Here is a 26,203-nt window from a genome sequence, read left to right on the forward strand (position 1 = left end):
GTAATGTCGTTTGGTCTAACCAATGCCCCAGCATACTTCATGAATCTTATGAACAAAGTATTCATGGACTACTTGGATAAGTTTGTGGTGGTATTCATCGATGACATTCTGATCTACTCCAAAGATGAGGAAGAACATGCGGAACACTTACGATTGGTACTCCAGAAACTCCGAAAGCACAAGTTATACGCAAAATTCAGCAAGTGCGAATTTTGGTTGAAGGAAGTCGCTTTTCTGGGTCACGTAATCTCAGCCGGTGGAGTAGCAGTGGACCCTGCAAAAGTGGAGGCCGTTATGGAATGGAAAGCACCCAAGTCGGTGACCGAAATTCGGAGTTTTCTAGGCTTGGTTGGATACTACCGAAGGTTTATCGAGGGGTTCTCAAAGATAGCCCGGCCAATGACACAACTACTCAAAAAGGAGAAGAAGTTTGTGTGGTCAGAACAGTGCCAGGAAAGCTTTGAGCAACTCAAAGAGAAGCTGACATCGGCACCTATTCTAGTTCTTCCCGACATCAGGAAGGACTTTGTTATATATTGTGATGCATCAAGGCAAGGACTAGGAGGAGTACTGATGCAGGATGGAAAGGTTGTGGCCTATGCGTCGCGACAATTGCGACCACATGAGGAAAACTACCCTACCCATGACCTAGAACTCGCAGCTGTGGTTCATGCGCTAAATATTTGGAGACATTATCTGATTGGAAACCATTGCGATATCTACACCGACCACAAGAATCTGAAGTATATCTTCACCCAGTCGGATCTGAACTTGAGGCAAAGACGGTGGCTGGAATTAATCAAGGACTACGATCTCGAGGTTCGCGACAATTGCGACCACATGAGGAAAACTACCCTACCCATGACCTAGAACTCGCAGCTGTGGTTCATGCGCTAAAGATTTGGAGACATTATCTGATTGGAAACCATTGCGATATCTACACCGACCACAAGAGTCTGAAGTATATTTTTATCCAGTCGGATCTGAACTTGAGGCAAAGACGGTGGCTGGAATTAATCAAGGACTACGATCTCGAGGTTCACTATCACCCCGGCAAAGCAAACGTTGTGGCCGACGCCTTGAGCCGTAAGAGCCATTGCAATCATTTGGAAATGGAAGGGATGGCACCTGAGCTTAAAGAGGAATTGGCCCAGCTAAATCTACATATAGTGCCTCGAGGGCAGGTAAACACCCTGGACATTCAACCTCTTCTGAGAACCCAAATAGAAGAGGCTCAGAAAGACAACGAGGAAATCCGAGAGGTGAAGGAACGTCTAGCTGCAGGATTTGCAAAGGAATTTTCAACCGACGAGAAGGATGTCCTATGGTATAAAAAGAGGATTTATGTACCCAAACAGGGTGGACTGAGGGGATTAATTCTAAAGGAAGCTCACGAATCGGCATATTCATTGCACCCCGGAAGTACAAAAATGTACCAGGATCTGAAGGAAGTATACTGGTGGCCCAACATGAAGAGAGATGTGGCAGAATACGTAGCACTCTGTGACGTGTGCCAGAAGGTGAAGGCTGAGCACTAGAGACCGGCAGGTTTGCTGCAACCCCTTAGGATTCCCGAGTGGAAATGGGATGAGATAGGTATGGATTTTATTGTTGGATTGCCCAAGACCGCAACAGGATATGATTCCATTTGGGTGATCGTGGATCGACTCACCAAGACGGCGAGGTTCATCCCCGTTAAGACAAATTACAGCAGTGCCAAGCTAGCAGAGTTATACATGACCAGAATAGTATGTCTTCATGGTGTACCTAAGAGGATTATATCTGATCGAGGCACACAGTTTACCTCACATTTCTGGGAGAAAGTCCATGAAGCCCTAGGAAGTTACCTTGCGTTTAGCACAGCTTATCATCCACAGACAGATGGCCAGACGGAGAGAACCAACCAGGTCCTAGAGGACATGCTGAGAGCTTGTGCGCTGGATTTTAGCAAGGACTGGGAGAGGTGTTTGCCCTACGCCGAGTTCTCCTACAACAACAGCTTTCAAGCAAGCCTGAAGATGTCCCCCAATGAAGCATTGTTTGGTCGACGATGACGGACGCCGCTGATGTGGTCTAAGACAGGTGAATGAGCGGTATTTGGACCTGACATTATCAACGAGGCCGAAGAGAAGGTTCGCCTGATTCGAGACCGTTTAAAGGTAGCACAATCACGACAAAAGAGTTACGCCGACACCCGAAGAAGAAACCTGGAATTTAAGGAAGGAGATTACGTTTATCTAAAGGTTTCTCCGATGAGGGGAACGAAAAGGTTTAAGGTCAAAGGAAAACTGGCACCAAGATATGTGGGACCATTCCAGATCATCGCCAGACGAGGAGAAGTTGCATACCAGTTACAGCTAGCAGAAAATATCGCCGATGTGCATCCAGTCTTCCATGTGTCCCAATTAAAGAAATGCTTACAAGTGCCGGAAGAACAAGCTCCGCTGGAGGAAATTCACATTTGCAATGATCTCACGTATCCAGAACACCCAATCCGGATATTGGATGAAGCTGAAAAGAGGACTAGAACCAAAGTCTGGCGTATGTACAAAGTACAATGGAGTAATCACACTGAGGATGAAGCCACCTGGGAAAGCGAAGAATTCTTGAGGACGGAATACCCGCATCTATTCGAAAACTGGTAAGAAATCTCGGGACGAGATTTATTTAAGGGGGGTAGGTTTGTAACACCCTGAAAATTCGATCGACAAAATCAAAACTCTAAAAATACGGATTTTCAAAAACCTTTTTAAATTAATTGCATCATGCCGATCTTATTCGCCTATTTTATCCGGATTTGATCTCGAAGATTATTAATCGTGAGTAAAGAATAGTTAATTAGGAATAAACCTTAAAAACAAATTGGTAAAATAAATATAAATTTAAAATAAAGATTAGGTGTGGATAGAAATAAATAAAATATTATCGCGACCATATTTGGATCAATTAAATTTAAATACGATGGAATAAGAATTAACCCTAATTAAAACTCAAATAAATTATATAAAAATAAAATATGAGTAATATTAATCTAGGGTGAATTCATTAGTTAAGATAACACAAATATTGAGTAAAATGCACATATGTAAAATTAGGAATTGTGGAATCAAATTTATATGGAAAATACACTAAAATCGGGATAAATAGGAAAAGTCACTTTTCATTGCCTCATAGGTGTTCGATTTCGGTACCTAGCCCTAGACCCTTCTTTGCCACGCGCCTGGCCATGCCCCGAGCCCCGCGCCGCCGCTGCCGTGCCGTCGCCGTCACCGTCCCGTCGCGCCGTCGCCTGCCGCTGCGCCGATGTCGCCATCGCCGCCTGTCGCCGTCGCCATCGCTGCTGCGCCGCCCTAGCCGGCCTTGCGCCCCGCGCCGCGCGCCGCCCCATCACCCCGCGACGCGCCCCGTGCCGCGCTGCCTCGTGCCCCGAGCCGCCCGCCCGTCCCATCGCCGCTCGCCCGTCGTCTCGCCCCGTCGCCGTCGCGCCGCGCTACCGTCGCGTCGCCGCCCGTCGCGTCCCGCCCCGAGCCGCACGCCGCCGCTGTCGCCGCCGCCGTCGATGTCCCGTCGCCGCGCATCCCATCGCCGCCTTGCGCACCGCGCCACCGCGCCGCCGTCGCGTCGCCCCTTCCCTTCTCTTTCTTTCCCCCTCCTCTCCCCAATAAAACTCCACCCCTCCCATTTTCTCCACTCCATCTCCCCCTTCCTCTCCCTCTTCCCCTTCTCCACGCGCCGCCGTGCCGCCACCTTCGAAGCCGCCGCGCCGTCACCCCGAAGCCGCCGCGCCGTGCGTCGCCGCCTTGCGCCGCTGTCGCCGTCGTGCCGCCGCACCGCCGCCTTCGTGCCGCCGCGCCATGCGCCGTGCGCCGTCGTCGCGCCGCCGTCGCCGCCACCGCCGTCGGTAAGCCGCCGCCTCCTCCCCTTGCTCGGTCGCCGTCGCCGCCCCGGGTAGCAGGGAGCCTAGAGAGAGAGAAAGGGAGAAGCCGAGGAAGAGAGAAAGAAGCCGGGAGGGAGGAGAGAAAGAAAAGAAAAGGAAAAGAGAGAAAAAGAGAAAAAGAAAAGAAAAAGAAAGGAAAGAAAAAAAAGGAAAGGGAGAAAAAGGAAAAGGAAATAAATAGGAAATTAGAGGGAGATTAGGGAAGTTTAGAAAATTTAAAATAATTAGAATTTAATTATAGATTAATTATAGTCGTAGAATTGCAAAATTTAATATAAATTATGGATTATTCTTGGTAATTTCTATAAGGAATCAATTCGCGGTAGTAATTTAGATGTAATTAATAACTAAACAAATAGATGAATTCTTATAGATTATTATAGATTATTTTTGGGTAATCCCTATAAGTAATCGATTCACGGTAGAAATTCGGATTTAATTACTAGGGATTTTAGCCGTGTATTATATTTAATCATTTAGTCATAGACTAAATTAAATCATATAATAATTCTAGGATTTCGTCCGATATTTAGCTCGCGATAGAAATCTCTAACCTATTATATGGATATAATGCTCGGGTAGATTAAGTTAAAAACTTATGACAACAAAACATTTATACCCGCAAAATAGTTTGAATCGAAATTGGGTTTGCCTTAAAATAAAGGAATCGACTTTCGCATTCGACTTTCATTTGGATTTATTTGGATTTTATTTGAATTCTAATCGAATTCAAATTGTTCTTTCGCACATAATTTTAGAGACCGAGGGAGCCACGGATCCGGGTGAAGGCCAAGACCCGCAAGACCTTGAGCAAGGCAAGTCATCACTATTCTTGAACATATTGATCCCAATTGCGAAATTGTTTTGTTTACAAATAAAATTGCATGCAAAGATGAACATCCTACTTGCAATTACCTTTGGGAAGGTAATTGAGATGCGGCATGTGGAGACATGAGCGCCACATTGCCATGATATTGAGGACATGATTTGTGAAAGGAGAAATAAACTAAATAACTGTTTTCGACTGGGGCGGACGGAGGATTTGGGTGGTATCTGGAAAAGGCTAGTACCGTCCCCGGTCAATTAAGGACCGAGCCATGAAGTTAAGCATGAAACGACCCCCGTACAACCGCACTTCTCGTATGGGTATAGACCTAGTGGAGTAGATAGCCGAGCGAGGCAGTATCCCTGCATAGATGATTCACCCCTGAGTGAGGCAGGTGCGCTACGGTGGGACAGCCGTTGAGGTAGGGCCGAGAGGCGTGCCCTACATCGGTGTCGCCATTGGTAGGACTGCCATGAGTGTGTGAGAGAGAGAACTTAACTTGAACCATAATTTAATATGTGTGTGAGACTTCTCTTTCCTAGGAGCGCCAGAACTCCTCTCACTGCTAGAAACATGGACGCCTAGAGTGCATGAGGATTTAAGTTCATGGAGCGGGTACTGCCAATGCGAGGTTATCAAAAGGCTTTGCCGTGGCGCGTCTCATGTGTTGGGACGAGGCTCATGTGTTGGGCAGTCGCGGAGTGCGGGTAAAGTGTACATCCACTGCAGTGTGAGTAAACCAAATCTATTCGATTAGCCGTGCTCGCGGTTATTGAGCACCGGGACATGTATTACACTTGGCTAGACTCTAAATTCTTAACCTGTGTGGGATGGGATATTGCATGATGATTTTTATGCTGATGGAGCCACTTCCTGAGAGGAGGGAAGGTGGACGTCCTCAGAAAACCATGACGACTCAATGGCGGGAAGCTATCCTTGGGATCACAATGGATGGTGGACAGAACCGTCGTTGTTTAAATACAAACACTGGTACTAAAATTTGATCAATCAATGCTAGGTCTTAGGTTTGTGAAAAGAATTACAAAACTGGCTTAGCGCAAAAGAGCCATAGCCATCCTTTGAAATACCCCTTTCATATGCATTGTTGCTGTGGTGACTTGCTGAGTACGGTTGGTACTCACCCTTGCAAATATAAAATTAATCAGAAGCGGGAGATAAAGCTTCGGAGGATCCCTATGCCTACTACCAGGAGGGAGATGAAGACGATGGCGCTCAGTAGGTCTTAGTACGGTCGTTGCCTGTGGCAATGGCATGCCGCTGCCTGAATTCCGCTGCCTTATCTATTTCTGCTTTTGGATGTATTCTGGACCGCTCGGTCCGATGATTTAAGACAATGCCTGCGGGCTTATGATGTAATAATTAGCACTAGACTCCCGTGTATGTGCTTTTGGTATTTCAGCTATGAACTCCTCTGTACCAGACTACTTGATCCAGGGAAATGGTACTGTTTACACGAATGATTCCTGTTATAAAAACGGGGGTCCACATTATCCCCTCTACTCTATCTTCTGTTAAGCAACTCGACGGGATGTCAATAGCGAAATTATTGATGGTCGTTGTACATTTTGTCATCTCTGCATCTATCTACGTTGTACCTTTTGGCTTGACCGGATGTTAGTAGCGAAATTATTGATGGTCCTTGTACATTTTGTCATCTCTGCATCTATGTTTTACCTTTTGTCTTCTCTGAGTTATGTTAGTGCATCTGCATGAATCACCCCAAACTCTGAATCTATCTATGTTTCCTAATTTATTGATGGTCCTTGTACATTTTATCAACTCTAAATCTATCTCGTTCCCGGCTCCCCTTATCCTTCCTGTGCTCATTCCTCATTTTCATCGATGAGGACCTCAGAGTTTGGGGTGGCAATGATCACAGGAAGAATAAGTAGGAGATGGATAGATTAGGGACTAATTACTCAATGACCTGGATTAGCACAGTCAAAACTAAAGTGTACTATGCATCAAATTGGACGCGATAAAAAGCATATTGACACAAAGAAATGTATACAGTTTCTGCATACACAATTTAACGTAATGTTAAGCACAGCAGTGCTGATGAACACTGAATGACTGGATGTTGTTTATGGTTATTTGGTTTTACATTTCTATTGCATTATCAGTACATTTAAATTTACTAACTGTGGAATTAGACTGCTTCAGTCATAAATCACCATACAACACTGCTCGGCAAATGTCAGGCAGTATTTCATCTAAAAAAAATCATAAATCACCATATTACGATTTCGATTGTTCACTCTTACTGGTGAGGATGCAATTAACAATTGCTAGATGCAATTTAATTTCATGATTATGTAGTCTGTCTACGTACCTCCAGCCATAAAATTTTTTGCACTCATTTTATAGCTTGCTCTTTGAAGGTGTCATACATATTGCTAGTGTATGATATAACAGGGCCATTAATAATACAGTTAGGTGGTTTCACATATGAGCATGCTGAAAAGAGGGTGCACTGCATTCAGAGATATGACCATGTTGGGGGAGTACACAATTCAGTCTTGAATTTATTTACTTAAGCTATAATTTTTTTAGTAGTAGAATGATATAAAAGGTACCAATCCTGCCATGTGCTAGATAATTCAAATGGTGTAAGCTTGCAGCAATGACGATTTTTCTAGGAATACGTGGAAAACTGGAAACCTCAATTTTATCAAGATTCATCATTCTCTGATTCATTGAACTGATTGGTCTGAAAAATTAGGTCTTGTTAGCTCATGGGAGAGATGGCCGTATGCGATATTAATGAAAAATTGGGCACTGCAGCTGACTTCCTTAAAAATAGGGAAAATTGCAAAAACCACTCCAAATATCACTCTGAGTTTGAGATGCCCCCCTATAAGAAGATTTGTTGCAAATCCCCACCTCCTAATTCATCTTGGTTTGATTTGGGCACCTTCTCTCTACACATGCGTTTTTCCTGGAGCATCTCGTGGCGAAATTAGCCAAGTCCCGCTTGGCGGGAGCGAGAGACGCTGAGACCCAGTTAATCACACCGTTCCCTCCGAGTCAGTTTGAGTCGGGAGTGGAGATTGAGGCGGCGGTAGCGGGCGGGACAGCTGCGAAGATCGCCGCCGATTGTGCTGCTTTCTCTTGTCCAAGCGACTAGAAAGGGTTCTACTTCGACGATCGCGGAACGGACATACAGTAAGTTCTTGGGTGTTGGTAAAATTTGAGATTTCGTTGGCATTACAATTTACAGAGAGTTAGTTTTTCATATGTAGCACTATCAGATTACATCCTCGTTAGAGTAGAAATTCATGGTAGCAAGTGGTTATTTTTTTGGTTTTGGCAATGTAATCAATGGAAATTTTGTTTTAGGGTGTTGTTGATTTCTTGGTACTGCACGAAGATCATCTTATCCAGAACAAACAATATAACCTCTTGCTCCTGCCGAGTGGGACTCGATTGATTTCACCATGAGATTCTCTAGGAAACACGCATGTATAGAGAAAAGGTGCCTAAATCAAACCAAGGTGAATTAGGAGGTGGGGATTTACAACGAATCTTCTAATGAGGGGGCATCTCTCAAACTCAGAGTGATATTTGAGAGTGGTTTTTGCAATTTTCCCTTAAAAATAAAACACAGTGTTGCCCATATGACAGGCAGCAAGCTAGCAGTAACCAAATGATATATACGTGTGGCATAAGACTTATGTGCAAAATTTAGCTACTTCAATATAATACTTCTGCAATCACTATGCTCAGTACATATACTCCATCTGTTTCTAAATATTTGACGTCGTTGGCTTTTTTAAATATGTTTGATCGTTGGTCTTATTCAAAAAATTTAAGTAATTATTAATTCTTTTCATATCATTTGATTCATTGTTAAATATACTTATATGTATACATATAGTTTTACATATTTCACAAAATTTTTTCAATAAGACGAACGATAAAATATGTGCTAAAAAGTTAACGGTATCAAATATTTAGAAGCGGAGGGAGTAACTAATTATTTTGATCGGCACTAATTTCTGGTAGAAAGATGAAACAATGTACGTACATTCAGTGCTTCAGTGAGCAGTGGGCTAATATAAATTGAGTGGTTATCAGGGCAAATGAGGCTTGCTACAGGTGCTTGACTGAGAATTTATCAAGTTTCTAGGGTGCACGGGTTGACAGATCAGTTTATGCTGCTATAAATTTGAGGAGTTAGAGCTAGCAAAAGGAAATAAGGTATGTTTGTACTTAGTTTCCTAATTATGATTGTGTATGCATTGATGAATTTGGGAAACCTATGCATTGATGAATCTGGTGAGCATAGTGGACTTCTCTTTTTCTTGACACAAATTCATCCATGTCCATCCATTCGGTTTCTCATCTCAGTGGATTTAGAGAACATCATCATAGTTTGTAAAAACTCCTTACAGATAATTCTCTATGAATGCTTTTAGAGTTCAATTTATACATTGGATTTAGCTTGCATGGTGTGTCGATGCATTGTAGAGTGCTTCGTAAGTTCTTCGAATGATTCTTTACCAATATGTTATTTGATTGCCCCATAGAGTTTTCAAGGTTAACTATGCTCCACATGATACACAAACTCAATTTTCCCTCTTTCATTGTATATCATTTGTTTTGCGAACGCAATTGTATATCTTTTATGGCTTTTGAAAATTTTGGCCCAACCAATCCAAATCCAGGTCTTTTTCGTAGACTGGCTCTATCTTTTCTCGTCAAAAAGAAAGTATTTATATAATAATATATATATATGTTGCTTGCTCTACCTTTATTCTTCTTTTTTTACGTAGACTGATTCTACCTTTTTCCGTCGAAAACAAAGTATTTATGTGACAACATGCAGCTAGCTAGCTTCACATTGATAGCACTCCCACTCCATAACAAACACAATAGTTGGCTTTGGACTGTTTGCTAAGCTACTTTATTAATTATAGACAAAATTACAGAGTGAACTCTTTTATCAGGTGCCATGCATGTGAAAGTTCCACTCCATCCACCTCTTTAAAATCCACCCTCTTCATTAGTCTTTGCACTCCAGAATTGGGCAATAATAGCTTGCAATGGCGGCTCATCATGTCATGAGCATCGCCGCAGCAGCAGTAGCCATGCTTCTCCTGATGGCGTCGTCGCCGGCAGTCGCCGGCACGGCGGTGCTCGGCCGGAAGGGCGGCGCCATGACTGACGACGATGTCGTGGGAGGGCAGGCGGCGACAGGGCCGGGGAAGTACGCCGTGATATTGGACGCCGGCAGCACGGGGACGAGGGTACACGTCTTTAGGTTCGACAGGATGATGGATCTTCTCAAGATCGGCGACGACATCGAGGTCTTCGCCAAGGTAATTAACTAATCTACTACTACTATAATTAATCTACCTCTCTATTGATTACTCCCTGGGTGATTTTTTTTTAAGAAAAAAAACATAATCTCTCTATAAAAAAGTATAAAACGTATTAATTTTATTTCGTTAGAATAAGACACTAATAAACAAGTACCGTATTCTAATAGGATATTATTTTGTGGTAAAAATTAATGTGAGTATATTCGAAAATACTTAATTTTAATTACACATTTATGTGTAGTATAGTAACGACTGTCGGTGGAAGTTTCATCCTAACCAACTAAAATAAGTCATATATTTTTATATTTTTTTGATAGAGAAAGTACTTGTAAAGATAAATAAAAAAAGTTTCTTTTTGTTGTTACAGGTGGTTCCTGGACTGAGCTCGTACGCTGGACGACCGCGGGAGGCAGCCAACTCCATACAGCCTCTGCTTGATAAGGCCATCCACGTTGTCCCTAACTGGCTTATGAAGAAAACTCCCCTTAAACTTGGGGTACTACTTACCTAACAAATTTCAATATTGTTCTTCATCTAATTTAACAAAACATGCACCACTGCCATACAATTATTATAACAAAATTTAAGTTTTCTAAAAGAACAGGATTCAATTAAATATTTGATTTGGCCCCTCGTTCTGAGATCTGTGCAACTAGTTCAAAACAAATCAATATAATATATACACAAGAAAAGGCAATGATATTTTGGGCTCTGTGATGAAGTAGTTTTCTTGGATCCTTTACCCAGAAGTTGAATACTCCATCCGTTCAATTTTATAAGGCATATTTGATTTTTAAAAATTCAAACTTTGAAGATTTTGACCAAAGATTAGTAAGCGTACAAATAAATTTAGTTTATAAAAGTTAAGCCTATAGATTTGTATTTCAAAGAGCTTTCACATATATAATATTGGTTTCATGCCCATTAAGAATATATATTATGAGAAATTGATGGTCAAAGTTTAGTCCCGAAGAGTTTTTTTATTCGAAATACACCTTACGGCTTGTTTGGTAACTCGATGGAAGGGGATTGGGAGTTTATACAAGGGAATTGATGATGAGATTAAGATAAGAATTTGATTTTTAATCCCAATATCTTGTTTGGTAGAGGAGATGGAAATTGATAGAGAGTTTAGTTGGAGATTAGGTCATTAATAAAAACGGATGGCTGAGATTTGCTTAGACAAAGTAAAGGATAAATTTCCTCCCAATTACCTGCCCCTACCCAGGTATTGAAAAGGAGGGAGTTCCTTCCTCAATTCCCCATCCCTATCCCACCAAAATTCTCATGTCTCCCAACCAAACAAAACACTTAATAGCCTCATCACTCTAAACTCCCAATCCCTCCTACTCCCTCCAACTAAACGGGCCGTTATAGAACTGAACGGAGGGAGTATCGATCATTCAAGCTCAAACCATTTTCCTACTAAAATATTGTAAAATGTTTCTAACTTGCTAATCAAACATTTAAACCTACAGGCAACTGCTGGACTCATACTTATTGGAGATGAAAAGGCAAACCAGATTCTTGAAGCGGTGCGTATACTTTAAGAAAAAAATATACTACATAAATGAAATGCCTTCAGACCACTTACTTAATTTGATTCATAGTACAGGTCAGAGATGTTGTCCACACCAAGAGCAAATTTCAGTACAATCCAAACTGGATCAATGTTCTTACGGGATCTCAAGAAGGATCTTACATGTGGGTTGCTCTTAACTATCTTCTTGATAGACTGGGTGAAGATTACTCGAAAACAGTAGGCGTGATTGATCTTGGAGGTGGATCCGTACAAATGGCCTATGCCGTCTCATCAAGCATTGCTGCTAACGCCCCAGAGGTGCCTAATGGGCAGGATCCCTATATTACAGAGGAGTATCTTAAAGGGAGAGATTACAACATTTATGTGCACAGGTAAGTAATTTCCTTCTCTGATAGTATTGTTTTAGATGCATGTCAGTCCACAACAATTTGGTGAATAACTGGTGATGATGAACACCTGCAGCTTTTTTTTATCTGAATTTACTGTAAATAATATATGGGAAGCAATTATTCATAGTTTTTATTAGAGAAATTTTATGATCTTTGAGAAAGTACCTAGAGATATCAAGATTTTTCACTGAAAATTTTACTACCTCGAAGTACCTGGTATCTAGAGCTACCAAATTTCACACTAGAAAATATGGTATCTCCTTAAGGATTTACACTTTTACTAAGATCAATCAGCAATAACCTGCAGTTACTTGCATTATGGCGCTCAGGCTTCTCGCGTAGAGATACTGAAGAGAAAGAATGGGCCATTTAGCAACTGCATGTTGCGTGGATTCAAAGGTGTCAAGCTAGTTTTCCTTATTTAGTTCAAGATGCAAATATAGACAAATCAAATGTTTGGCCAATGCTTAATAATTAATCAAGTGATGTTTATTTTATCATGGGACAAATAAAAGGCAAATTCACCTACAACGGGGAGCAGTACGAAGCAATGGCAGCACCACAAGGTGCAGACTACCACAAATGCAGACAAGATGTGGTGAAGGCACTGAACCTAGACTCGCCCTGCGAAACCAAAAATTGCAGCTTCAACGGCGTGTGGAACGGCGGCGGCGGCGTTGGGCAGGACGAGATCTACGTCACATCCAGCTTCTACTACATAGCCTCCGGTGTACGTCTCATTAACTAACCGGTTTATACTGGAGTAATCAATTTATCAGGCAGCGTATAAAGTTGGCTATTTACATGAGCATATATATAATAACTCCTATTCAGATTTAATTCTGTGTAAATTATGAATATTGTGATCAACATAATGATATATTGTTCTCTCCAATAATGGGAAAAATAGATTGGGTTCATCGACAGTGAGGCGCCCAGTGCAAAGTCTACACCAGCAGCGTACAAGGCTGCATCAGAGAAGGTTTGTATACTGAGCATCGAAGAAGCGAAAGCAGCATACCCAATAGCTCGTGATCACGCCTACTTATGCATGGATCTCATCTATCAATACACCTTGCTTGTCGATGGCTTCGGTATGTACATATGGACAAATTAAACTATCAATGAAGAACTTGTACTATGTGCCATGTGTATATATGGATGTATATATTCTTGAGAAATGACATGAATATATGCACTGCATGATATATTCAGGTTTGGAAGCAACGAAGGAGATTACTCTGGTAGAGAAGGTGAAGCATGGAGAGTCCTACATAGAAGCAGCGTGGCCATTGGGCACTGCCATTGAGGTTATCTCGCCCAAAAAGAAGCATCAAGAGCCTGGCCGGAGTAGCTAGGATATGAATTAATGTACTATTGTTGTGTGTTGCGTGTGTTTCCAGTTTATTGTAACTTGCATGTATATTTGTTGCTAAGTAATAATGGAGCTTAGCTTAATTTACATTCCTTGAACGGATGATTGATCGATCGAACAAGACGACGGGTGATGGAGAGCAGAGGCCGGCAACCCAATAATATTATATTGTGCAATGACAAAAGTAGGTCCAAGGTCAAGGCCCCAAAGAAAAATTGTTCCCCACAGAAAAATGGCCCAATAAATTGGTCAGATACGAATCTAAGTGGGCCAAGTAGGCGTAGTATGCTGAGAAAGAACCTTGTTGTTCAACCTCGTCCTCCGCCGCTGCAGCTAGCAATCCTTATTAAATTGATGGCTCGAAGCTATGGCCCCAATTTGATCCCCTCCGTGAATGTTCGACGTTCGAGAGATATATGCATATGTATGCCTCTGCATTTTGCTGATTTGAATCTACGGTTCTAGACTAGTATCAATTACCTTTATCTCAAAATATAATAATCTAGTACATACAGGATAAGACATATTTTAGTACTATAAATTATTCTAGTTTGTATCTTGTCTACTACTTATTAGATTGCTACATTTTAAAATGGAGGTAGTAGTATGAATATCATTTTGTGCAAAAAGGCTAGACGTCCCTAGGCTGCAGCAAACTCCATACTGCCTCTGCTTGACAAGGCCAACACCGTTGTCCCTGCCAGGCTTATGAACAAAACTCCCCTTAAACTTGGGGTACGTACACCACTAAATTGATTTACTCTTCATCTAATTATCAAACAAAACCTACATCAGGAACTTAATCCAAAAATTTTTGATACGTACTAATGTTTCTGTATGATGTTTTATCTGACGAAATAGTTTCTTAAAATACTTAATGATGATAATGTTTCCTCTCGAACAAAATGGCCTGACTTCTTGCACTCTATAAATTTTGTTCTTTGTTAATTCAATCAAATACGTAGGCAACTACTGGACCCAGACTTATTGGAGATGAAAAGGCAAACCAGATTCTAGAAGCTGTACGTATAATTCCAGAATGATATACATCATATCATACAAAATTTTAACTCAAAACCATTTCTTGCTTTGATTCTAATAAATCTTTATTCTTAATAATCCCTTTAGTACTCTGGGTCTTAATACAGGTTAGGGATGTAGTCCACACCAAGAGAAAGTATCAGCATAACCCGAACTAGATCAATGTTCTTATGTTCTTGAGGGATCCCAGCAAGGATCATACATGTGGGTTGCTCTGAATTATCTGCTGGATAAATTGGGAGGAGACTACTCTAAAACTGTAGGGGTGGTTGATATTGGAGGTGGATCCGTATAAATGGCATACGCCATCTCATCAAACACCACTGCTAATGCTCCAAAGGTGCCCGAAGGAAAAGATCCCTATGTTGTGAAGGAGTATCTCAATGGAAAAGATTACAACATTTATGTGCACATGTCAATTAATAAGTTCACCCTCTTGTTAAGTATAATTTGATAATGTTTTACATCTCAGTCCACTACAAGCTAGTGAATAATATACTACTTAGAAAGTGCAACATTAATTCATTCGTTGCACACAAAATACTGGTGAATACTGAATAAACTGAACTATTGAAGCATGTAGGTTGTAGCCTGTTAATATCTGAACTTACTGTACAAAATATGGGAAAGAATGCATATATAATCTTTTTGAACCGTAGTTTATTAAGATCAATCAGCAAATTGCAGCTATTTGCACTATGGCGGTTTTGCATCTCGCACGCAGATCCTGAAGAGAAAGAATGGACCATTTATCAATTGCATGCTGCGTGGATTCAATGGTATGCTTATTACTTGTTATGTTTACTATGCATCGATCCATTAATCCTTCAGGATTCATATAATCAATTAACGTTTTGTGCTTAATGAACTAAGTGATTTAATTTGTGTTTGCTCATTTGGCAAAAGAAAAGGTAACTTCACCTACGACAAGAAGCAGTACGACGCAACAGCTTAGCTGAACAGTTATGTAAATACTCCTAAATATGTACATTTAATTACCTGATAATTTTCTCTCCAATGCATATATTTTGGTGGGAACGGGAAAAAGGTTGGGTTCATAGATAGCGAGGCTCCCAGTGCGAAGTCGACCCCTGCAACGTTTAAGGTTGTTGCAGAAAAGGTTTGCAGAATGAGAAGCAAAAGCAGTATACCCTAAAGTTCGTGGTCATGCCTACTTTTGCATGGATCTCATATATGAATACTCTTTGCTCGTTGATGGCTTGGGAACATAAAAATGTTTATATAGGACATAAATGTTCGATAATATAATTGACATGAGTGCACTAATATATATTTTTGGTGATCAGGTCTGGATCCAAATAAGAAGATAATGCTGGTAAACAAGGTGAAGCATGGGGAGTACTACATTGACGCGGCTTGGCCATTGGGTACAGCTATTGAAGCTGTATCACCCAAAAAAGGGCTTCAATAGATTGATATGAACGATTTTAAGATCTACTACTCCCTTTGTCCAATAATATGGTAATTGAATACTAAATGGAACATATTGTAGTACAACGAATCTAAACAGATCTTTTATCCAAATTCATAGTAATAAAATACATATCATTTGATCTGATGTTAGTAGATCTCAGATTTATATATTTTAGGATGGATGTAGTACTTACTTAGAAAGTTAGGATATCTAATGTTGTATGATCGATGTTTATATGATGGTTATTATAGTAACAGAGTAACATACACTATGTTAATAGTGGAGCTAGCTAGCAGAATACATCAAGGCGGCCATGCTCTTTGTCCAAGATATATTCCAAGTTGTGTACGTTTGAATATATAGCAGCTTGGTATATATATAATCGCTCTCACTATCTCAGATGTCATCAGTTTTGATCCTGTGTCATGACTCATGAGCATGCATCTCTTGTATGTAAAAGTAAAAGACTCGTTGACATACACCCCTATTAATTACTACAAGCTAAACATGTTGACATAAAACGAATCATCACGTTTCACGCTTGGCATCAAAACTTGCACCAAAGAATCAATTGGCTATCGATCCATAAAGCATACATCACGTGAAAGAAAATATGATATGATATAGCCCTTTCTAGAGTATCTATGTGCACAACTGTTCTATATTTAATTTTGTTCTTTTGCAGGTTACTTTGTGAACTTCATCATCAATCAGTGAAAGTGGTTTCTCACGCCGGTTTCATAATTCACGATGTTTTAGACAATGACTCATGGTCTCCGAAACATATATTTGATTATTATTTTCAATTTAATATATCAAAAATAAGAAAATATTTAATTCTATTGAAACATTTTCTTCATCACAAAATATAACATTAGACATAACCTAGTAGCTAGGTTGTGTCTAATCCGGTATTAGGTGTTTAGATTGTGTCTAATCCAATAGTATGTTGCTATATTTTAGAGAGAAAATCCCTTGTATGCCCATGAAAACTCACATAATCCCTTCTATACCCTCGAATTTTACCCAATCCCCTGTGTACCCCTGAAATTTCACTTTGATCCCTTCCATGCCCCTCCCGTTAGGTTTCCTTCATTTTCACGTTATGTGTGGTTCCAAATGTCTAAAATACCCTTGTAGATGGAGGAGTGGCAGCTAGATAGAAAAAATTGAAAAAAATGTCAACTGAACAATATGTGTATTTTATGAGACTAAATAATGAGCGTATAACAAATTTATTGTGGCACTGAAAAAAATACAATATAATGAACTTTTTGTTTGGAAAAATAATAGGATCAGGAAAAGCTGACTGTCTGTACAGTTATCAGTTTTCTCTATAGAAGAAATTGGTTCCTCTGCATAAGAAATTGATTATGGTAAAATAAGAGCATGAATACCATCATACATAACAATAGAGATATCCATACAGAACACACAATATCATGCACAGAACATAATCTTTCCATCATCCATACATAACAGTTCATATCATGTGCACCCACAATTCCATTTCCATACTCAATAGTGCAGGAACCAAACCAACTTTCCATTTCAAACAAAATAGTGCAACCAACAAACCAAATTAGCTAGGCAGTATATCATGAGCATAATGGCATAAGGTCCATAACAGTGCATCAATACATCATGAGGAAGCAATCCTTACAATAGCAAAATATGTCAACTATGACTAGACCACTTTGTACGGCATCACAACAACAAAATCCATCAGCCTCCACAAAAGAAATGGACAGTACCAAAATAAAACCTAATTAGCAAGCCATATGATTCAATCCATAAGTTTTCTTTTGCTCCTAGTGCCCATTGCAGGACTCTTATTTTTGCTCCTTGTGCTCATAGCTGGGCTACCAGGAGTACTAGAACATGATGGCTTTCCCTTTGTCTTGCTCTTGGTCATTTTTGGTGCAACTGTAGGTGTTTCCTCCCCCAGACATGGCAAGGCTACAATCATGTTAGATTGCTCAAGTTGGTTGGAGCCAGTAAGTGATGTTGATCTGAAAAGGAGAATTGTGAAATATATTGCATAGAACAACATAATACCAGCAAATTGACATAATTGATCTAATTACTTACCTAATTGATATACTTGAACCCGAGCTATTGTTCCATGCTATATTGTCCTCGGTGAAATTAAAGTTTTGACTGTGAAAAATAAACTATTATGTAGCTAATTGATCTAAATCCAATGTAGAATGAAATAAAGAAGATTTGCTAACCTAGGAGGGTATGCCATTATTGGTGTAACTATTGGAGCAGCCATGATACTAGTCTCCGAGGTTGCTTCATTAGTTTTCTTCGTTCTCTTCTTTGGTGGCCCTCTATGAACAAGAGAAAATATATGTCATAAGGCTTGTTAGAAATAGAATGGAAATTTGTGAGACAAATATATACAAGTGTTTAGGTAATTAAATCGAACCACCACATTACTTTCTAATCTTATCCATTAATTATAATGTCTAGTACTACAAGGATGGAATGTCATGACATATATTTATCAACTTACACAGTTGCCTAAATTGTAACCACCAACTACAATGAATAAAAGACTTGCAATGATATGTACCTTTCAGCAATCATTGCTGCTACTTCCTCTGGATCACCCTCTTTGCAATTGTGCCAATGATGGCCATAACTCTTGCAAATTGGGCATTTGTGCCTCCTACTCCTTTTGCTTCCTTTCTCAGTGCATCCTTTGTACCTCATAGTTCTTGGTCTCCCAGCTGATTTCTTCAGAATGGGTGGTGCCAAGAAAAACCCATGATCAGCTTTTGGCCATTGTGCCTTGTCAGGTAATGAAGGGATCAATTTCTCATATGCTGCCCTGAATCAATGCACACTAAAGCAATCATCCACATAATCTGCAAGCCTTCCTCTAATTGATGTGATGAATGCTATAGCATGGATACAAGGCTTCCCTGAGATTTGGAATTCCCTACATGTACATGTTTTGTGCTCCAAATTCACAACATGTCTAAACCCACTACCTCCCTTGACCTCAATTTCTGCCTCAAAGTCTCCATTCCTTGTGACCACCATGTTTAAATCTCTACTTTTTTCATTCAATTCCTTGACAATATGAGGTAGAATGCAGCCTTCAAATTTCTTACCTATTCTTTGCCTCTTATCCCATTTCACCAACAACCACCACCGAATCCTCTCCAAGAAGTCATATAAATGTAGTGCTTTCCAATCTTTCACCAAATTGTTGAAGCTTTCTGCAAGGTTATTTGTCACATAATCAACCTTGCTAATTGTAGAGAACTGACTCCTACTCCATAGCCTTTTGTGATACTTCTTAAGGTATGCTACTGCTTCTGGTTTAACTTCTTGTATGGCTGCCATATGTTTCTCATAGAAGTATGGGCTCCATGCATATGCCGCAGGCCAAAGGTTATCATCAAAAATCTTGCCGGTGAACTTCTTTTTGAAGTTGGTGACCATGTGCTTCATGCACTCCCGGTGTTCTGCATTACGAAAGACCTACAAGAAAGGAGAATCTTAGCTCATTTTAGCTATTATTAAAGAAAATAACAGAATATATTAGCTGCATAAGAAAGCAATTTACCTCATGCACTGCACTATCTATCCCCTTCCCTGCATCAGTACAAATAGCCAAGCCACTTGGAGTGCCAATTGCATCTTTTAGTTGTTCCATGAACCACATCCAGTTCTCAGCAGTCTCTGAGTCAAATATACCCAAAGCAACTGGGTACATCCAGTTATGTCCATCTACAGCACAAGCAATTGCTAGCTGCCCCTTAAACTTGCCCGTTAAGAAAGTACTGTCTATGGCCAAATATGGCCTACAACCAGTAAGGAAACCATGAATACATGGTTTCAAGGCAAAGAACAACCTTCTGAATTTTATCTCTTCAAGAACAGTGTGATGATCAATGATGAAAAAACTGCCGGGACTTGATTTCTCAATTTGTGCCTTGTATCTATATAACATGTCAAAACTCTCTCTCCAACTACCATACAACTTTGTGATAGCAAGCTCCCTACCAGCATGCACCCTTTTGTAGTTGATCTTAACCTTATGTGTTTCATGGATTCTTCTTTGCAATTCCTTTGCTCCCACACTAGCATCCTCCAACAACCAATCTTTTACCTTCTCACAAATCCAAAACTTGCTTGCAGCCTTGATAGTCTCACTTCTTCTAGTACTTGAGCATTCATGTGGCACAAGATTAGTTTTCACCTGAAATGTAAATATAGTCAATACCACAATAATATATATATATATATATATATATATATATATATATGACAATATACTTAAAGAATGCATGCTGATTTAAATTAAAAACATACCATCATAGTGACACCATCAGCAACCACGGATGCATGAATCCTCCATTTGCAGCCTTTAGCAGCACAACTTGCAGTATATTGCCCTGGTTCACTTCGGATGATGTTATATTCAAACTCCTTTTTTATTGCATGTTGTGCTATTGCCAATCTAAATTCATTAATGTTTGGATATACGCTGCCTACGATCATTGGTGGGTCATTTTTGTCATAAGTTGCAATAGGAATATGTTCAGGCATCCCATCTGATGCCATTGACTCATCCTCGGATTCATTGACACCATCATCCTCAGATGCATCCTCAGATTCATCCTCAGATGTAGCCCAAGATTCATCCTCGGATACTTCATTGACAGCCCCTTCACCTCTAGTTTCATCAGCATGACCAACAACAGCCTCCTCCTCATCTAAGTATATGCCTTCCTCATCAACACCAACATGTTCAGCCATAGAAAATGGGTTTACTAAGTATGTGTCTGATGGCACAATGACATGAGAAGGAAGAGTGCTGCTGCTAGGTTGGCTGAAATCCACTTGAGATGGGGTTGCCAAAGAAGGAGTATCGGGATCACATGCGCTTGCTTTAACAAGAGTGTGGTCTAACTCATCAATACTTTCATTAATACCATGTATGCGAATAATCATTGGAATCACCTTGATATCAACAAACTTTTCAAACATTGCAAGCATATCCTGGTCAGTTGTGACATGATGAGTAATTTTATGAACCATATCCACGTAGCCAACTGTGACAGTTTCATTTGGCCCCCATGGATATGACTTCGCAATATCATCAATAAAGTCTTTGTAGCACATCGCATTTGAGTCTATCACTTTACTGAAAATAAACCAATCATATTCCACCCTAGCATTTTTTCGATCCCCGGCTAGTTTGATTTCCAACAAATATGTAGTTAAGGGGTCCATCCTGTGGATGAACACAATAGTATGTATCTATCAATGTATGTATCTATCAACCAAAATGATCTCCACGCATACAACTACGTCAAAATTATGAACGACGGAAAGTTAAGTCACTTACCCTACGGGGAGCCATGAAGGAACCGTGCTAAGCATTGAATCTGCCATGCCAAGTTGATGTGTTGCAGAGAAGGGATGGTGGCCTCCACTGCTCCGCTTTCACTTCCTTACTTTTTGGTCACCTTTGCTGGTCAAAACATAAGACTATAAATGCATAAATATTAAATGCAACCAAAGTGTGGGCATAATGATTAAGCTTTGTTGAGTCTATCAAGCATATGGAAAATTTTGTAAAGTCTCCACTGGACAAATACTAGTACACTGGACAAATATTAGTAGAGATCTCATACTAATAAGGCAGGAAAGAGTGATGTAATGCATTTATGTGCATGGTGAGATCTTGGAACTTATAGATCAATTTTTTCTAATCAAACCCCTTATCCTTCCAGAGGCATTTGCAATGGCAAGAAAATAGACCTAGGTTATATGCAAAAACAAGAAAATCAGTGTTAACCTGTATTGGGGATGGGAGAATGGGAGCTGGGAGGGCGGCCGACTTTGGCGCACACGACGGGAGGGAGGTGGCCGGCGACGCCCGCGCGGCGGGAGGGGCGGTGGCCGGCGGCCCGCGCGGCGGGAGGGGCGGTGGCCGCCGGCGGCCCGCGCGGCGGGAGCGGCCGTGGCCGGCTGCCCACGCGGAGGGAGGGGCCGTGGCCGGCAGCCCGCGCGGCGGGGCGACGCCCGCGCAGTGGGAGGGCGGTGGCCGGCGCCCCGCGCGGCGTGACGGTGGCTGGACGACGGCGCGTGGCCGGAGGGCGGCGGGAGGATGCGTCGACGGCGCCCACGGTCGGACGACGCCGGGACGACGGCTCGCGTGGCGGGAAGGCGGCGGGACGGCGGCGCAGGACTGCAGCCCGGCGGCGCGCAGAGGCCGCTCGCGTGGAGAGATGCGGGAGAAGGAAAGGGGATCGAAACTAGTTAGGGTTGGAAGGGGCATTTTGGTATTTCCTAAAAATACTGACAATACAACACACGGTTTGATTAACATATCTAACGGAAACCTGACGGGAGGGGCATGGGAGGAATCAAAGCGAAATTTCAAGGGTACACAGGGGATTGGGTAAAATTCGAGGGTATGGAAGGGATTAGGTGAGTTTTCATGGGCACACAAGGGATTTTCTCTATTTTAGAATGAAGAGAGTAATATTTAATACTAATTTATACATTTGTGTTCTAATGTCCTCAAACTAAATATTTTAAAATTTATTGTTAGTCAAAGTTCTAATTAGTATCTAGGTTATTAGTTAGAGTTCAGACACTGTAGAAAGCGAAAAATGAACATAATTAATTATTAACAGTTTACATGGAACTGTCGAAACAAATTTTCGGCAATATGAAAAGGGGGTAGCGCACGAGACCTAAAAGTAGATGGATGCGGAGACAAAGATTTAGACAGGTTCAGGCCCTCTCAATGAGAGGTAATACCCTACTCCTGTTTGGGGATTTGAGTCCGCCGGGTGTATTATATATCTGACGATCTAGTTGTCTCATGCCCCCTAGAGGGCCTCCTGCCCACCTTATATAGGATGGGGGGCAGGATTACAAGATATAAACCTTATCCAATACGGTATCGGTTTCCTAAATCTACTTTACAATCTTATCAAACCAGGACTTTAGGCCGTTCCGTAATATACAAGGAAACGTAATACCCAAGTCATAATCTGTTACCTATTCCATATATATAAGTTATCCCCTATAACTAGTCAGATAACCATGCCGTGGGTACCCATAATCTCCACAGTAGCCCCTGAGACCTTCACAGTCGAAAAAATAATCTTCTCTCGAACTAGATTACTCCAAAGCCGAGTGCTTCAATCATCTTTGCCATGGTTTCCCGAGTACTTTTACCAAATCTGAAGACTGTGAAGGGCTGAAAAATAAAGTCAGGTGCATCGACTAGATGCACCTAATAGGTGTAGCCCTCGACTATGTGGTTAATTGAACAAACCAAGCATATAGTCAAGGAATAAATAATCCAACCAACCGAGTGGCTTCGATAATTATAGTCAACCAAGCGACTTGATATTAATATGTAGCATATGCAGTGTGAATCCCTGAATAACATGATCCGAGTGATATACCGACTACTTCGTAAAATATGATGAGTGTAACCTAAAGTTGGCTACATCATTGAAAATTCACATAGCAAAACAGCTATAAAGAAGCTTGTATGTTGTGAATAAAGAAATTTCCAAAGTATTGGGCATACGCCATGCGCACACTGCTTTAACAGATGTGCTTAAGTCCCTAGAAGACACATGGTTCCACCACATCTAGAAATATATGGCATATGTGGTATAAAATCCGAGTAAATAAACTCATAAAGGATTTACCAACCGCCTGGAAAATGACCAAAATATATAATCAGCCTAAGCCATAATATTGGTCAATAAAAGTGCACACTTACATGGCAAAAAGCAATGATATTGTATCCAATCAATTGCTTTATGAACCCAAACAGCGCCTTGACTTATATAAAAAAGTCAGCGGGGAGCTATATAAAGCATTACTGTTTGGCACCTTTTAAAATGCATTGTACCAACTCCTAAAAAGTTGAGTAACTGCGGTATAAAAGGATTTTAAGGTATTGGGCACATAATCACGCGCACTTTTGCCTAAGCAAAAAGATGCCTAAGTCCCTAAAAGAACGTGACAGGCCACACCTGAAAATATGGGCTGCAAACATATTAGGCCTAGGCCAAAAAATATGCCTTCGACACCCTTTAAAGGATGACGCATGTAACATGCTCCCGAGTAATAAATCTTTCGGGTGATATAGACCAAGTGTAGCTCATATGAATAGCTTCTGATCTAAGTGATTATGCTTTATGGGATACTCCAAAATAGATATAACAATTGAATTCCGACTGGCGCAAGTATTCGGTTGATAATCCTTACGGGGAATAATAAATAGTCCAGTCTTTGAGCATAGAAAATAGACCCATGATCATCAAATTCATGTTGCATGTATCCGGAACAAGTCCAAATTGAAGGTATGATACTTATGTTTGAGGTAGTAAGCCCCTGAGTATATAACTTGTCGTTCTGTCGTAGTCACAATTGTCCATTGATGGTAGCTTACGCAGTTGGCATAGAGACAAGACGACCAATATAGAGATAATATTGCCCACCAGAGGTGGCAAAAATATTGGTAGTAGTGAAGATAATGATACCAATCAAAAGTGATGAAGTTGCATAGCCGTGGAGGCGAAGAAACCAGTCGGCAACAGTCAGGTCAGCCAGCAATGAATATGAAGGCGCCCAGCGATAAAGTTGTGTAGCCATGGCAGTGAAATAATCAGTCGGTGACAGACGATGCAGCTGGTGAAGAAGATGAAGATGCCCATTAGTGGCGACATAATAAGCCATCCATGAAGGCGAGGATACCGGTCGGTGGTGACGAAAGCAAGCCGACGGTGAAGATGTAGACACGCATCAAAGGCGATGACGAAATCCACCAATCATGAAGATGAAGAAAATAGTCGGCAACGACAAACGCAACCGACAGTAATGATGATAAGCAGCAATCATAGATGATCAAATATAATGACGAAGTTGCCCATCAATAGCAGTAGAGTGGGCTATGTTGAAGAGGCTTGATAGGATGTTGATGAAGATAACGATGTCGGTGATCCAGTCGATAGCAACCATGAAAGTGAAATAATAAGTCGGCGAAGACATAGTCATCCATTAGCAACAGAGTTGATGACAGGGCCAATGAAGCAGAGGTGCTGGTGATAATGTCAGTGACAATAATCCATCAAATTGGTGTTATAGCTGTTACAGATGCTTCACTTGGAGGAAAGTAGATGATGTTGTCCAACTCGTCGAAACTGAGCTGATTGGTTGATAACTCTGCCCTAAAGCAAAGACGAAGATAATGACTCCTGTAATTGACTCGTTGGCTAATTAATTGATTGCTTCAGCTTGTCGAATTTTGAGAGTCTTGTATTTGTGTAGCCCCCGACTCTTTGGTTGGTTGGGAAACAACTGAACATAGAGTCGAGAACTGTAACTTCTTGTCGTCGAGTAGTCATTGCTTGAGTGAAGATAAATATTGAAGATTGGAACACCACTTGTTGTAATAAAATAACACGGCATCATATTTGGTGACGTATGCCAAGGTGTCGAAACTCTTGTAGTCGTCATGGTTGGTGAAGTAGCAAAGCTTGCGAAGTAGAGGCAATAGAGTTTGCCGATGCCGAAGATAATAAAAATGAAGTTGCTCCACCATGGTGACAAAGTTGCATAGCCGTGATGAAGTGAACACGAGTCGGCGGCAACAGAAGCAAACCGGTAGTGAAGACGCACAATTGTGAAGATAAAAGCACCAGTCGGCGGCGGCATAACCAGTCGACGACGGAAGACAATGATGTCCATCAGTAGTGGTAGTTGTATAAACCAGACGTAGAGGCGAGGGCACTAGTCAGCAGCAGACGAGACGACCGGCGATGAAGACGATAAGGCCAATCAATACTAGCAGAATCATGCAGCCATGGAAGTGAAGAAACCAGTCGGCAGCAGACGTAGGCAGCTTGTGTTGAAGATGCTGACGCCTATTAGCGGTGACGGCGATGTAGCCAGCCGTGAAGAAGATAGCATCAATTGGCATCATAACGGGCCAGCCGTGCAGGCGGTGACACCAGTCGGCGGCGGATGAGGCGGCCGGTCGGTGAAGACGTAGACGCCCAACAACGGCGGCATAATGGGCCAGCCGTGCAGGCGGAAACACCAGTCGGCGGCGGACGAGGCGGCCGGTCGGTGAAGACGTAGATGCCCAACAACGGCGGCATAATAGGGCAACCGTGTAGGCGGAAACACCAGTCGACGGCAGACGAGGCAGCCGGTCGGTGAAGACGTAGACGCCCAACAACGGTGACATAATAGGCCAGCCGTGCAGGCGGAAACACTAGTCGGCGGTGGATGAGGCGGCCAGTTGGTG

The 26,203-nt window shown here is 41.4% G+C and overlaps 1 protein-coding gene and 1 pseudogene across 1 annotated transcript in view; both read left to right on the forward strand.

The window, feature by feature from the left end:
• Positions 1–13,502, forward strand: part of LOC4349645 (probable apyrase 3) — a 26,165-nt gene extending 12,663 nt beyond the window's left edge. The window contains exons 2-10 of the mRNA XM_015761096.3: positions 8,862–8,984; positions 9,734–10,105; positions 10,476–10,604; positions 11,587–11,643; positions 11,724–12,022; positions 12,348–12,439; positions 12,556–12,770; positions 12,951–13,134; positions 13,256–13,502. Coding sequence (XP_015616582.1) covers positions 9,830–10,105; positions 10,476–10,604; positions 11,587–11,643; positions 11,724–12,022; positions 12,348–12,439; positions 12,556–12,770; positions 12,951–13,134; positions 13,256–13,398 — 1,395 coding nt within the window. The 5' untranslated portion in view covers positions 8,862–8,984; positions 9,734–9,829 and the 3' untranslated portion in view covers positions 13,399–13,502. The remainder of the gene's footprint in view (positions 1–8,861; positions 8,985–9,733; positions 10,106–10,475; positions 10,605–11,586; positions 11,644–11,723; positions 12,023–12,347; positions 12,440–12,555; positions 12,771–12,950; positions 13,135–13,255) is intronic.
• A 267-nt stretch (positions 13,503–13,769) lies between these two features.
• Positions 13,770–15,888, forward strand: LOC107279320 (probable apyrase 3; annotated as a pseudogene).
• The last annotated feature ends 10,315 nt before the right edge of the window (positions 15,889–26,203 follow it).

The sequence above is a fragment of the Oryza sativa genome, chromosome 11, assembly GCF_034140825.1.
Source record: "Oryza sativa Japonica Group chromosome 11, ASM3414082v1".
Lineage (NCBI taxonomy): Eukaryota > Viridiplantae > Streptophyta > Magnoliopsida > Poales > Poaceae > Oryza > Oryza sativa.